Source organism: Felis catus, chromosome C1 (genome assembly GCF_018350175.1).
Source record: "Felis catus isolate Fca126 chromosome C1, F.catus_Fca126_mat1.0, whole genome shotgun sequence".
In the NCBI taxonomy this organism is placed as follows: domain Eukaryota; kingdom Metazoa; phylum Chordata; class Mammalia; order Carnivora; family Felidae; genus Felis; species Felis catus.
Window position 1 is genome coordinate 146355545 of NC_058375.1, and position 16100 is coordinate 146371644.

General features: G+C 38.8%; 1 protein-coding gene across 4 annotated transcripts in view; it reads left to right on the forward strand.

The window, feature by feature from the left end:
- Positions 1 to 16100, forward strand: part of GPD2 (glycerol-3-phosphate dehydrogenase 2) — a 146376-nt gene that overhangs the window by 112012 nt on the left and 18264 nt on the right. For all 4 annotated transcript variants that reach the window (XM_045033835.1, XM_011285365.4, XM_011285364.4 and 1 more), the window contains exon 9: positions 5041 to 5234. In XM_045033835.1, coding sequence (XP_044889770.1) covers positions 5041 to 5234 — 194 coding nt within the window. The remainder of the gene's footprint in view (positions 1 to 5040; positions 5235 to 16100) is intronic.

Consider the following 16100-nt stretch of genomic DNA (forward strand, 5'->3'; position numbering starts at 1 on the left):
ATATGCAAATGTTTCTTGTATATAGAGAAGTTTTCAACACTAGTTTCATTCATAATCATATGCATCTATTTTGTATTAGATTAAAAATATGCGAAGACAGCTAGTTTATAAGGGTTTTTTTGGAGGGTTTTTTTTCTTTAATATCTTTTAGGCTATGGATATAAGACCTACGCTACAGACACACATTTGCATATTTGTTTAGATCCTAGTAGATTCAATATATCCTCATGTGTTATTATGTTTCATGTTTTCTTCACTATTGTCCTGTGATGTCAGAGGATTCATTATTCCCTAATTTAATTCTGCCACTTAAGAGATATCATTTGGGGCAGGCCATTTGAATTTTGTAAACCTTAGTTTGCCCATCGTTAAAATGGGGAGCCAGGGGTAAATTAAGGTGATACCTTGATGTAGTACTTGATGTTCACCACTTTACCTCTTACAGACTATTTGGCCTTGGCAAGCTACTTCTTTCAGCTTCTGGTTCCTTATCTCAAGGTAGTACCTGATTTGTATACATTTTGACAATGATCCTGCGATCCTTTGTATCTATTTTGTTGACTGCTCTTCATGCAGTGTCTAATAGTGACCAGTAAATACTTCCTGAATGAATCCTACTAACTTTTTGGTGTTAACTTGACCAAATAGAGATTGTTGCTTTTTTTAAAGTTAAAATTCAATGTAACACCTATAAGGGATATTTTTGATATAGAAAAGTGAACCTATGAAAACAAAACATGATTCTTCATTTTATTGCTCTGATAACCCATGTATATAAAAATAAATGCGTTCAAGTAATCGCTGTAGAAAATAGAAAGACACAAAAGGAAAAGTGAGAGCCTCTCTCTTCTTCCTCATGCCCCCCTGCCTTATTCCCCATTTCAGTTGTTCTCTGGTAATCAGTAACACTTCCTAGGATTCCTTCTGTAAAACCGTGTGTTCGTACTTGCACAAACGTCTATCCTTTTAAACATTTTACATGAAAGAGGTAATGCTACACCATATAGTTCTGTACTAAACTTTATAATACGCTAATAACAGAGTAGATAGGTGCTTTTAAAGAAATATAAATATATGTCACCTGGATGTAATATTTTCAAAACAGGATGCCTTTCTTAATCCCCAGAATTTGTCATTAGCTTCAGGGCACCTCCCCATAAAGCGTGAAAGTGTGAGTTACAGCTGGGCCTGCTTCAGATGCAGTAAGTGATCTCATGCCACTTTGGGAGGAATTAACGTCCCCATTTTTAGCACCTTGAACTATAACCGCTATACCTCCTGTCAGAAACCTTCCGGGAGTGGTTTGCAGCCCAATTCCTGCTCAGGGTCTGCTGCAGATGAGCTCCTTAGTTTTGGATACTGGCCTGGATTAAGGGTTTATTCCCTTCTAGCCCTGACCTTCAGGTATCCCAGAGGGCTGGTTTTGCTCTCCATATCAATTCACTTTCTTGGGTGGGACTGGGAGATGTCAGACTGAAATGGCTGCCTGGGCTCATCAGTCAGTCACACTCAGTTATAGCTCGAGGGTTCCACTTGGCCCTCAGGGATGAGTCAGACCTCCTGGGGCTGCCCCATACACTGGGTGGTGGCACCGTAAGGTCTAACATTTCCACTAGAACCTGATCAGTTTAGATATGCAGTGAGTCCTGTAGCCACTGATTTGTTGAGTGTAGGCTGCTACATGTAAGGCAAGGACCATGTGTATGTCGTGTTGGGCTGTTTTGGGAATATCTTTATGGCATTTGTTAACCTTGTTATGACCCTCAAAGACATGTGCCATGGTAGCAGACTTTTTTGTTTGCATTATTTCAGTTTCCAAAAACCCAGAACACAGAAATCATTTAATTTTAAAGGTGCTGTTTAGTTTACATGAAGAACAAACCTGAAATTTCCATCAGAGTTGCAGTGAGATGCTCTTTTTAAAGCAGCCACAATGCACGATGACTTTACACACATGAAAATAATCATCTCCTCCTTCTACCTATAGGTGTTTTTTTACCCCTGACAAGAAGTCAGGTTTCTGGGGGGTGTTGTTGTGGTGGGGGTGGTTGTTGTTGTTTCTGTATTGCTGTGTGCGTACTGTTAGCTCTAACAATGGTTGCTAAGTAGTTAACAATAAATTGATTTCAGTTGAAATAAGGGTACTTGAGGAAGCCAGTGGTCTGCGTGAGAAAAATGTTCATTATGTTTAATCCTAGACGCACACGTAAATTAGCAGCGTGGTTTTCCTCCTGACGTCAGTGAATCAGATATATTGAGGAAAGACCTACGCGTCCCTGTCCCGTATAGACCATCACTACAGGTGCTCTCCATTTTCAAACTTTAGTGTGACCTTGCAGAATTAATCCTTCATAAGAAAACAAACGTTTCCCTAAGGGAGAGTATGAATTAGGTAATTTAGAACTGATGAAAGGTATTTCCAAGTGGATTCTTAAATTTTTATACCATTCATTACTAGCTTTGTCTTCCCTCTGTGCTTGTTAATTTTATGTTTGACACATATGTCTTCACTTAAGCAGTTGATTCTCTACAGGATCCAGTTATGCGTGTGTTGGTAACCATCACCTTCACCCTTTAAACTGCTTTTATTGCATTGGAAGGTTTTAAAGGATTCAGTAGTTGTGCTTTCCTAATAGCATTTCATGTCTAGGTTGTTGAATATAATAATTTTATGCAAAATTTTGTCGGGTTTATTGAGTTACTTAAGTACCTCATATGATATCTGTTCTATAAAATGATCATGCATAAAATATACAAACATATAATTTGTTCCTTAAATGTGAGGAGATGCAGTTTATTCTTTTGTTTCAACATGGTACTGTTTATCAGATTGAAAGCTTGAACTCTGAATGAGTTAATTCCCAGCCCCAAAGTGACTGATTTAATGTAAGGGCATATTAACCCAGGATCAAATCAGTTGCTTACAAACTACGTAATTAACTAGTGTCTTTTAAGATTTTTTTTTAAGAGAGTCTTAGGAGAAACACAAAGAAAAAAATATGAAATATTCGATACTTACAGTTTTCAATATATAAAAATAAAAGTAAAATTATTTCCTTCAACCCTGAATGAAGATGAAATCTTAGCTGAAGGTTTAAATGATTGACCCACTTCTGTGATGCATTTTGCGTATGTTAAGTAGGACTGTGGCCCACTCTCTCCATGTCTCTCAAGGATCCTGTAGACAGTGGTTCTTTCTACAAAGGCTCTGTAGAAATGGCAGCATTTCCGGTACTCAGTCACGGCTCAGTCAGTTAAGCATCTGACTTCAGCATCTGACTTAAGCATCTGACTTCACCAACCCACGGTTGGTGAGTTCGAGCCCCATGTCGGGCCCTGTGCTGACAGCTCAGAGCCTGGAGCCTGCTTTGGATTCTGTGTCTCCCCCTCTCTCTGCCCCTCCCCTGCATGCTTGCTCTCTCTCCCTCACAAAAAATAAACATTAAAAAAAAAAAAAAAAGAAATGGCAGCATTTCATGGGACTCATGGGTCTTTGCAACAAAAGCCTTACACTCTTTGTGGTTTACATAAAGAAGATGCATATGCTAAGCTGACTATAGATTTCTTTTTTTTTTTTTCAAGTAATTTTGTAGCTCTTTTTTTTTTTTTTTGAACAAGTTGTATGCCCAACATGAGGTTTAACTAAAGACCCCAAGATCAAGAGTCACGTGCTCTACTCACTGAGCCAGCCAGGTATCCCTAGATTTCTTTTTCATGAAATAAATTATTGATGTTTACTTTTAAGCACTTGTTAGGCCCTCACCCTTATACAATTGAATCAATATGAGTTTTTTTTTAAGTTTTTTCAGAGGAATGATAAACATAAAAAGTTTACGCTTTTTTAAAATTTACGGGTATAGGAGGGACTTCTTGAAATTTATTTAAACCAAATGGAATTGTGTTTTCTATTTAAGAAATTTCATTAATAGAAGCTGAAAATGCCTTTAACATTGGTTTGCTATGAGAATTCAGTCAGACTGAAACAGCTCTCTGAAGATTGGTAGGGCCTAACTGTTTGAACATGACACTTTAAGATCATCCCGCCCCTTTTTCAACTTCTCCAAATTTCTTTGAATGGTTCATGAATGCATGAAAACAATAGTTTCTGGTTTAATGAGACAACTGGACAGGTTTTGTTAATATTTCTAGTTGCTTATTATTTCTGGTGTGTTTTATAATTTGGTTTTAAAATATTAAGTATGTGTTAGTGAAAACTATTGACTCATTATTTGGGAAGATTTTATGTAATCTGTCAAAAGAGGCATCTTCGAACCTTGATTTAATAGCATGATACATTAGCCTCCTATGTCTGTTTAAAGATTGTTGTTGCTAAGATATTCCTCTCCCTTTTTTGACCTTGCCCTCATTCACTGTTATTTATGTAATAGTAGAAAACCCAGCCCTTTTCTCATTGATGCACTTCTTGAGATTTCTATAAAATTGAAGTAAAGTAAGAAATTTCATATTTGGTGAAGTGGTGTAAGTTCATCTAGGTACAAAGAAGTAAAGAACTTTTCTGATCACATTTTAGTTGCTAGAAACTTAGAGCCTTCACTTTTCTCACGTACTTCTGAGACCTTCCACTGAAAGATGCGTCAAATGTCAAATGTCCAAGGAAAATACTTTTCATTGACTTGAAAAAAGGTTGAAGAGCAATCCTTAATTCACCATCACAAAAAGAATTATAGACACTTATCCCCGCTGAGATTATCTGATGTGAATGGTCCAAAGAATATAAAAACCCAAACAATTGGAAAATGAAGTCCACTTTCTTAATTAACCTTGCGTTGTTGAGATGGGGAGGGCTGGTTGCGCTGTGAGTTTTATTATCACACGTGCTCCCTTCTTTTTCTGTTACCAATATTATTTTTTTTTTCTTTTAGGAATTTCTAGGCTAGAGTATTGGCAGTTAAAGTAATAGTTCATGTGTTTCTTGTTTGCTTCTATGAGAATTAGTGAATAAAGTAGTTTTTAAGACTGCAGATTAAGGATTAAACTTCTGCTAATTTCAGAAATATGTAACCCTTCTTTTTACATCAGCCCAGAGAGCATGGGACTGCTTGACCCAGCAACCAGCGATGGGCGAGTAATTTTCTTCTTACCCTGGCAAAAGATGACAATAGCAGGCACTACCGACACTCCAACGGATATTACACACCATCCCATCCCTTCGGAAGAAGATATCAATTTCATTTTGAACGAAGTGCGTAACTACCTGAGTTGTGATGTTGAAGGTAACTTATGCATTCCTTTGAGTTTGTTTTCCTTCTTTTCTTATCTCCCGGCCCATCCCAGCTCTTACTGGTAACTGCCACATCTAAGGTCTGAGTCCTCTTCACACCTGACTCTTCTGTACTGATCACTTCTTCTGGAAGATTTATGGGGACCAAATTATACCACAATGCGAAGCAGCTGCTTGGTCCCCCCCTGCTTTCTACATCCACACGAACCTCATGCAGTCATTTTCTGACCATCTCTAATGGTTGTACACAAGCCATACGTGAGCTCTAAACACTCGTGCTCTCTGAGAAGAGCATGAAATGTTTGCATTGCAATTTAATTTCTAGAGTTCAGGAAGATCTGATTTACAGATACAGGATATCCTTAGGAAATAATTAGTCAAAAAATGAGAGGATAGAGCTATATAATCTGGAGCTTCGTGAGCTTTTCTATATGAAAAGTAGTGTTGACAGTGGATTTAACTAAGTAGGAGAGGTATGCTTTTTTATTTTTTTAATTTATTTTTTAATTTTTTTAAATGTGTATTTATTTTTGAGAGAGAGAGAGACAGATGTGAGCAGGGGAGGGGCAGAGAGAGAGAGGGAGACACAAGAATCCAAGGCAGGCTCCAGGCTCTGAGCTGTCAGCACAGAGCCCGATGCAGGGCTCGAACTCACAGACCGTGGGATCACGACCTGAGGAGAATTTGGAAGATTAACTGACTGAGCCACCCAGGTGCCCCAGTATGCTTGTTTTTAATTGAAAGAGCCAAAGTTAACTTCTTTTTCATGCTAACCAGGGCATACTTACTTTTAGTTTGGATGTTAATAGTATTTTCTCCACTGCATATATATAATGAATATGTTTTATCCCAGCTAGTTCCTGAAGTTTCCTAACATTGTCCTTCTCTATTTCCTATCTCAGTTAATAGCCTTATCATCCAGTCACCCAAGCCAGAAATAGCATGCTGGCCTTTTTTTTTTTTTAATAGTCTTAATTTATTTTAAATGCTTATTTATTTTGAGAGAGAGCAAGGGAGAGGCAGAGAGAGAGGAGAGAGAGAATCCCAAGCAGCAGGCTCCACCCTGTCAGCACAGATCCCAATGCAGGGCCTCAACTCACCAACCGTGAGATCATGACCTTAGCCAAAATCAAGAGTTGGACACTTAACGGACTGAGCCACCCAGGCAGCCCTCTCATCTTCGGGGATCCTTCTCTTTGCGCATTCAGTCCAGTTCCTATCTGTGCTCACTCTGCCGTACCCTGTAAATCCCCTCTCACTTCATTGTCCTGGTCACGCCTATGTCACTTCTCACTCAAGCAGCTGCACTGGCCTTCTAACTGGCTTCCCAAGGTCAGGTCCCCGTTCCCACCCTGTCTCACCCTTCCATCAGCACCCTCTTTCTGAAACACCATTCTCACCATCACTTCCCTGCTCAAAAACATCCCTTGGATGTTCCTCATTGACTTTCAGAGAAATTCTAAACTATCTGGCTTGGCTCTAAACTATCTCTAAGGCTCTCCACAACTTGTCTTTGCAGGTTTATATTCAGTACTCCACCTTTGTGCCTTCTGTGGTCTTATCACCTCCAAATCAGTTCGTGCACTTTGCAACCTCATGCTTTGTTTAGGATGAAACCTTGCTCTGGGATGCCCTTTCCCCCACCTTCTCATTTTGACAAAATACTATTTCCACTTTGGAAACCACCAAACTTTTGTAGAACGGTGGTCTAGTATATCACAATGTTATATATAGGCGGGAGTCTAAGGTGTATTCTCACTTGCAGTTCCTGGAGGGTAAAGATTCTTTATTCAGCCACAAAGCTTGTTGTCTATCTGGTATGCCCCTCAATACGGGGTTGAAATGAAATAAATTAGTAATAGGTGTTTTCAGGGTTTTTGATGCTGGTAGCAGTTTGAAAATCCTTTTATATTAAGGTAGAAATTTTTAGATTTTGAAAAATATATAGTCTTCATCTTTTTGTGTCAGGAATCTTCTATAATGTTGGCTTCAGTGGAGGACATACAAAGCCACAATTTTCTTCTTGATGTGCCTCACTAAAGTCCATGAATCCTTTTTCCCCAAAGGATTTTTTATCATCATGTGATCACACATTTATAAACAAGCAAACTTCCTTAAAAAAAAAAAAAATGTTCAGGGGACTCTCCTGATTTAATTGAATGATCCATATTGTATAGAGGTAGTTTCTTCTGATTTCAAGTAATGGATACAATTTAATTTTGAATGACGTCTCTTTGGGATCTACAATAATGATACAGGTGTATTACACACTCATAACTGAAATTTGTGTGACTAATGTCTGTATTCTCACACACTCATATACACGCACACAGTTATTTGGGAAATGGTCATGCCTTATTTAATACCCATATTTAAGTATTCAAAATGCAATGTAATTTTAGCTAGATACTTTCTGTTGAAATCTAGGAGGACTTTCATCTGGATATGATTGTATTTTTTTTTTTAATGTTTATTCATTTTTGAAAGACAGACACAGAGCATGAGCAGGGTAGGAGCAGAGAGAGAGGGAAACACAGAATCTGGGGCAGGCTCCAGGCTCTGAACTGTCAGCACAGAGCCCAAGGCGGGGCTCTAATTCACAAACCGTAAGATCTTGACCTGAGCCGAAGTCAAGACGCTTAACCAACTGAGCCATCCAGGTGCCTCTGTATATGATTGTATTTTAATGTATAAATGATTATTGTTAATGAATCCTGCTACATTTTCATTCACCTGAGTACCATATTAGCTAAAAGTGGATTGATATTGGGCCCTAAGAGCAGGAAGTTTGGGTTGTTGGAGCAAGAAATAAAATTAATTCAAGAGCAGAGAGCTCTTTGTTGACAGTTTCCAGCTTCTTAAAGTTCAAATGCAGTAAGATGAGAAATCTAACTGCTTATATGTGCTGTGAGGCTGGATATACTGGAAACAGGTGCAGGTTCCAAAAGGCCGCTGTGCCCGTTTTGTAGGTGGGGATTTCCACCAGTGAAATGAGCCTTTGGGCTGTAGCAGAGACTGAATCGTGTACCCCCTCCACCCCCCACTTTCTTCTGTGAATGGACTGAGGACTTAGCAATACCTGCCGGGGCTTGGTTGGTCTGTAACTTCTTGTCACTTAGCATGCCTTTTGTTAGTCAGGTTACTTGGTAAAAGTAACAGAGAGGGTTTTTTTTTTTGCCAGTTGTGATTTTTGGTAAAAGTGGCTGAAATTAATATCTAAACGGTGTACATCCGGCCTTTTCTTCTAGCAGCCTGGGGACTCTTGAGATTAAAAATTCTCTAAGCAGCAAATACCTGGTGTGAAAGCAAAGGTGACAGCCGTTTCACATACTTCATTTATTTCCCTGTGCACACCATCTATCACACCTTTCCGACTTACCAACTTATTCTTTTTAAAACAATTAATTCATGATGATTCCTTATAGTTTGTTTTCATCTTTGTTTCTAGTTGACCGAAGGTCTCGTATGTGAGGCGTTACCCTCAGTCTGGATAGAACGCAGTTTGCTAATATATGTCTATGTCTTAAAGTGGAGACGTTCAAGTTTGTTATTTTTTCCAAGGAATTCTGGTGCAATTCGATATCTCTTCCATCCTGATGAGATGGAAGAGAGAAACTCAGCTTCAGACACTGCCCAGTTACCTGGCCACAGGCTGGTGCTGTGCACGTATTTTGATCTCCCCGTTTGTCTGTAATGGGTAATGCATGCTTTATTTTTTAAAACCCTACAATTCCTGAGCACTTTTCTATATGCAAGACACTCTACTGAGCACGTCGCCCTCATTTTTTCTTTGGTTCCTCATGACAACCTTACGAGATGTACCCTGCAGTTCCTATTTTACAGATGCAGAAACCGAGGCCCCATGACTTGAGGCTTCCTAGCCCCCAGTTTGTTCGTGTTGGAGCCACGATGAGGCCAAGTCAGTCCAGCTGTAATACTTGCACTGCTAAGTACCGCACGGTACTCTCGCTGGTAGTCCCGGGTTTTATGATGTGGTATTATATCCACCAGGGAGTGGATTAAGTCTCTCAATTCATTTCCTGGAAGCTGCTAGACACTTGCAGAATGATAATGACCTTTGCTCTAGACTGGCCTTATTTGGATCTGAATGTTAAGCCAGAAGAGGTGTCATATCTCATAACTAATCCCTTGGGCCAAGCGGTCTTCTCTACAGACCTAAAAAATAAAAAGTTTGTTTAGATCCTAGAGCCGTGGTTGTGACATGTTTTGCAGTCGCCAGGGTTGACATAATCGGCTTAAAAGGATTTATTAAATGGATGAATAAGTAAAATTCTGACAACGGTTTCCGAGCCTCCCCAAATGGCTATATCCTTAAGGAAGGGGGAAAAAAAAGTGTCAAATCTTAACACTCCGTGCTGTTCTCAGCAGCTGCCACATTTCTGCAAAACCCGTCGCAACAATTCTGAAAAGCATTTTGCCTGTTGGGAATAAGACCATGTCTTCTTTTACGATTTCGAAAGCTTTCCATTCACAGGCTGAATTTTCTAGATGACTTGTTTGTTCTTTTCTGAAATGGGGCATTGACAGTTGTGCGGTGCCTAGCGGGGTTAGGAAGAAAAACGATCTTTTGAAAAATGTATCATTAAGTCTGCCGTGTAGAGGTTAATCAGAAGGATGCAGTGGGGGAACCAAGCTCTGACTCAAAGGGATCGAGCGAGACAGAAGATTTGCCGAGCGCTTTATTCACGTAGTCTTTCTGGAGTGCTCCTTCAGGCAGCGTCTTTAGTTGTACACAGGTTCCCACACACGTAATTAGTAGTGTTTATAGATTGCCGGTTATTCAATTAACAACCAAGCTGGCCGTATCAACTCGCTGCAGACCTGCCTTTTCACTGCCAGAGATTGTACCAGGGTTATCAACTTACACAGGCTTGGACGTCTTCCAGCTGTTTAATTATAGTGTCACACGCTTTGCTTTTTCTAGTTTCATTAGTTTATAAATGTAATATGGTATCTTATTTCTGTGATTAACACTTCATTTCAGCAGGTTAAACATGCTGGTAGAGACGTATTGATTTCTGACACTATTTCCCCTGTGTTCATTTAGATATTTTCACATGCTTTTTATTGATTCTTTTGGAAAGCGGCAAACATGAGAAAGAACGCCCCAGAACGTGTGGCTAAATAACTCACGTGAAGCAAAACCACACATTTAGCTCTTAATGGTCACATCCTGTGGGCTTCATTGTCTATTAATTTTTAAAACAAACCCTTGTCTTGCCAAGGTTTTAAGAGTAAAAATATTCATTATAATTTGAAACAATTACACAGCACTTAGTCGTTTCAGCCAGCTGTGAAAAATGTCTATTTAACTTTATTACTGAGAGTTTACTCTTTATATATTATACATGCTAAAACCTGCATTGGGATTGCAATAAAAATAATTCTCAAACACGATGGTAAAAGGACTATTTTATTTTGACAACACCTTTTTTGAAAATAGTGCCAAGTACTTTTATACACCGTGGAGGTACGTGGGTTTTGTAACATCTGGGCATTTGGCACTTAAAAAATCAACCGAGTGCCATCTGGGTGAATCGGTCTAACAAGTGGTGTTTAATGAGGACTTTTCCCAACTTTAACAGTAGTGTTGTTTCCTGTCATCTTGTTTTATTAAAGCACTCATTTATGTTAAAAGAGACTACCCGATTGTTTAAATATATAGTCATTAGGTACTTTATTTACAGCCTGGGATATTGGCTCCGAGGCCCAAATGTATTATTTCTTTTGATTTTTGTAACGTCACCTGTTCTTGCTTGACATGAGAAGTTCAGAATGTTTTAATATGCCGTTTCATATTTATTGATCACTATACGTGACCCATACTTGATGGAGTATTTGGGGTGCTGGGAAATATTAGAATTGACATTGCTGAAGACTTTCAACCTGGTGGTAAAATGAAACAGTAATGAAATATGGTCTAGCTATCCTGGTAGTAGGAGAACCAAAAAAAAATCAAGATGAATTTTTGAGCTCTGACGCATAAAGGCCTTGGTTTGAGTTACCCTCTTCACATATCATACCTTGGAGAATTTAAAGTAGGGTGATATCCACTACTTACTCTTGGCTGCAACCTGAATGACAGAAAGGATTTCTGGGTAAGAACGTGAGGGTAGGAATGCTTAATTTAGTAAAAGTATTTTTCATTTCTCATTAACTCATGAAATGAATAGGAGAGAAGGATACTCTGAAAGGATAAACGTGGAACATGTTGGGACAGTAAAGTATTTGCAGGGAAAGCACACTATTATAGCAGATTGTATTCTCCTGAGCCAAGGAAATGCAGTCACATTTCACCGAAAGGATGATCAATTAGAGTTGTGGGCAAGGTGGCCCTGTGGAAGGTCCCCAGCTTCATGATCTCCCAGGACCAGGCTGAGATCTACTTATTACTTGGGGATTTTTATTCTAGAGCTGCCTTGTGTAATGGCATGGCCTGTGCATATGCATATCATGTGGAAATTTCATTTTTAATTAGTTAAAATTAAAGAAAATTTGAAATTCAGTTCCTCAGTCACACGAGCCACATTTCAGGTGCTTAATAGCCTCATGCAGCTGGTGGCTAGCGAATTGGACCTTGTGGATAGAGGACCTTTCCAGCACTGCAGAAAGTCTAAGGAACAGTGCTGCTGTACAGAATCTAGAAGTATTTATATACACTTTTAGAGAAGGAAATACTCGATTTAAGAGAGTTGCTGAGTCTGTATTTTTTTGTTATATAAAATAAATTTATTATCTTGTTAAAAAAAAAAAAAAAAACAAACCCAAAAAACCTCCAGCAGCAAGAAGGCTCAAGAGGTGATGAACTCAGTGATTCTGCGATGTCTAAGGCACGGGGCCCTTATTTCTCTTCACCCTCCCACCCTCCAAGTTGGCTTTATGCTGCGGTTGTTTCCTCTATGGTTACAATATGGCTGTAGCAGTTTCAGGAAGAATTAAAAGGTATCTTAACGATTCTCTATTCTGTCTACTGCTTGTGAATCTCTTTCATCAGACAACTTTAATTAGGGTTTGTTTAACAAAGTGCAAGGTTTCCACTGTGGGTGAATAGGTGATAAGGAGAGAAATATGTTAGTTCAGTTGGTTGCTGTCTTTTATACAAGAGGTTAGAATTCATGTTTTGTGTGTTTAACTATGCTCTGCCCTATGGACATAGATTATACCGATGTCCCTGACCAGTCATTACTTAATTCCAGTGGTGGAGAGGTACAACCACTTTATCCTTCAGCAGGAAATAGCATTTTGCATAATCCACAAAAATCATTAAATCTTAAGTTTGGGAGAAAACTTGGGGCACCTGGGTGGCTTAGTCAGTTGAACATCTGACTTTGGTTCATGCCATGATCTCACAGTTTGTGGGTTCGAGCCCCACGTTGGTCTCTGTGCTGATGGCTTGGAGCCTGGAGCCTGCTTCGGATTCTGTGTCTCCCTCTCTCTCTGCCCCTCCCTGCCTTTCTCTCCCTCTCTCAAAACTAAATAAACATTACAAAAATTAAAAAAAAATAAAATAAAAAGCTTGGGAGAAAACTGATAGATAGCCTGATCCAACCACTCTCTGGTCTAATACTGTAAAAATCCTGCAGACCATAAAGACTGATTCATATTTTAAATATGATTTAAAATTTGATTATTTATCTTACATGTATCTTTTAAAATAAACTTAATCCTGGGGCGCCTAGGTGGCTCAATCAGTTAAGCATCTGACTTCGGCTTGGGTCATGATCTCAAGGTTTGTGGGTTTGAGCCTCGCGTCAGGCTCTGTGCTGACAACTCAGAGCCTGGAGCCTGCTTTCGATTCTGTGTCTCCCTCTCTCTCTGCCCCTCCCCCACTCTCCCTCTGTCTCTCTCTCTCCTTCAAAAATAAACGTTAAAAAAATCTTTTTAAATCAATTTAATCCCAACTTTATCTGATATAAGTCTGAGGTTAAAAAGCTGAACGCTAAGATATAAAGTAAATTAAGTTTCCTAACACATTATGAACTCTTTTGGTGGTGTTTTCTTTTTTTGAGTATCAACATCAAGAGTAAGGATTAAAAATGATGTCAGTATACACATTGTTTTATTTAATATTCCTCTATGAATGAAAACCTTGGATATTTTAGTTTGGCCTTTTTGTTTTCAACAACGCAATTTTACAGATGTGTTTTCCTGGCTGACATACCAGAAAAGGCAAAGAAAAAAAAAAAAGGTAAAGCATTTGCACAAAGAAGATTTGCATATGTTACAGATTTACTCTAGAGAGTCTCATTTTCCATCAAATAATTTTAAAACCAGTCAGAGGACTTTAAAAGTTGGAGCCAAATTCCTGATCAGTGTGGCTACCTAAGGAATTTCACAGACACACGCTGCAGACTTTGTGGTGACCACAGTGACGTTGTATGTGGTTGGCTAAGGTTTATTTTTGACTCAGAGGGCTATTTGAACTCTAATGGAAAATAGCGGTAATTTCCTAGTTAGGGTTTTTGTAAAGATTAAAACATTGCATGATTTGTGTTGAGGTTACACAAGACTTTTGTGGAATTGCGTGAAGCAAGAATTAACCCTCATTCCATGGAAGCCATCAGGATTAAACCTAATGAAGAAATTACACATATCAGAGGAGCAGGTTTAGAAATGGAATCCCAGCATTCAGACTCCCTTAGGTCTCCAGTTAACAAGACTGGAAGCCTTGGGCTTTCTGCATCAGTATGTATGTATGTATGTATGTATGTATGTATGTATGTATGATGTTTCTTCTTTCTTTCGCATCCCATGTTTAGCTATGGATTTGATTAACCACCACTGTAGACGTGTGCGGGTGCCTCTTCTTTCAGATTATAGTCGTGTTAAGATTGTGACCCTCAAAAAATAAAAAAAATGAAATAAAAAAAAAAAAGAGAGTGTGGCCCTCAAGGAGCTGTATTAAATCATGCCAAATTTACCTAGTTGAATTTGTCTTTACCAGAAATCTGTTTTTTCCATTTGAGATAAACATGGAGGGATTATCTATCATTCAGTATAACTTGTTTTTAATTTTTTTAATGTTTATTCTTGAGAGAGAGAGAGAGAGGAGGGGCAGAGAGAGAGAGGGAGACACAGAATCCAAAGCAGGCTCTAGGCTCCGAGCTGTCAGCACAGAGCCTGATGGAGGGCTTGAACTCTTGGACTGTGAGATCATGACCTGAGCCGAAGTTGGACTCTTAACTGACTGAGCCACCCAGTCACTGAGTGAGTCACCCAGTTGCCACTCAGTAGAACTTGTTTTTAGGGTCTTTCTCTTTTACTTGGTTAGGCACTTTGTAAATAATAATAATAATAATAATAATAATAATAATAATAAAATAATAATTAGACTATTCCAATCATTTCAAGGAGTCTTTGTAGCTCTTTACATAAAGAGTCTGCTGGATATTTTCTAAATACTTTTCAGGTAGTGCTGTGTATAAACACAGGAGGTTCACTGTACAAGGGCACGCTACTAAGCATTGAGTGGGATCTAAAATCACACTGTCCAGTGCTCATAAAAATGTGCTCCCCTGAATGAGAGATTTTAATTTGAACTAAGGTTGGGGATGGCATGGGCTGTAAGGGCCCTGAGACTTCTGTATTATATGTAAAATTCTGTCTTAATCTTCTGAGACTTGAAGTTTGTCAATTTTTCCTTTTGTCTTGATTTTTTTTAAAAATTATGATTAAATATATATATATATATATTACAAAATTTGTCAGTTTGACCATTTTTAAGTATACGGTTCTGTGGCATTAAATATATGCATCTTTTTGTGCAGTTATCACCATCATCAGTCTCCAGAACTTTTTTTATCCTCCCTAACTCTGTACCCATTAAACGTTCACTCCCCATATACCACCTCCCCACCCCCTGCTAATCACCATTCTACTTACTGTCTGTATGAGTTTAACTACTCTAGGTATCTCATATGAATGGAAGCATACAATATTTGTTCTTTTGTGAATGACTTATTATACTTAGCATGTCTTCAAGGTAGCATGTGTCAGGATTTCCTTACTTTTTAAAGCTTAATAATATTGCATTGCATGTCCAGACCACATGTTATTAGCATTTTTTAAGTGCTTACTTACTTTTGAGAGAGGGAGAGAGAGAGTGGGTGCACAAATGGGGTTGGGGCAGAGAGAGAGGGGTATAGAGTTTCTGAAGTGGGCTCTGTGCTGACAGCAGTTTCTGATGTGGGGCTCGAACTCACGAACCATAAGATCATGACCTGAACTGAAGTTGGACACTTAACCAGCTGAGCCACCCAGGTGCCCCTAGACCACATGTTATTTATCCATTCATCTATTAGTGGTCACTTGGGTTACTTCCATATTTCGATAATTATGAATGATGCTGCTATGAATGTGGAGGTGTACAAATTTTCCCTGCTTTCAGTTCCCTGGGGTATGTATGTTCCCAGAATTATAATTGCTAGATCATGTGGTGATTGTATGTTGAACTTTTTGAGGAAATGCCATGCACTTACTCTTAGCTGACTGCAGCATCTTACCTTCTCATCGGCAATGCCCAAGGCTATCCCACTTTCTCCCACAATTCTCGCCAACATTTGTTATTTTCTGTTTTTTGTGATTGGTTACAATAGCCATCCCCATGGACGTGAAGTTGTGTCTCCTTGTGGTTTTCATTTGCATTTCTAGTGGTTGGTGATGTTGAGCATCATTTTATGTGTTCCTTGGCCAGTTGGAGATCTTTGGAGAAATATGTTTGAAAATTCTTTGCCCAGATTTCATCACATTGTCTTTTTTAGTTATTGAGTTTTAAGAGTTCTTATATATTCTGATTACTAACACCTTGACAGAGATAGAATTTACAATTTTTTTTTCC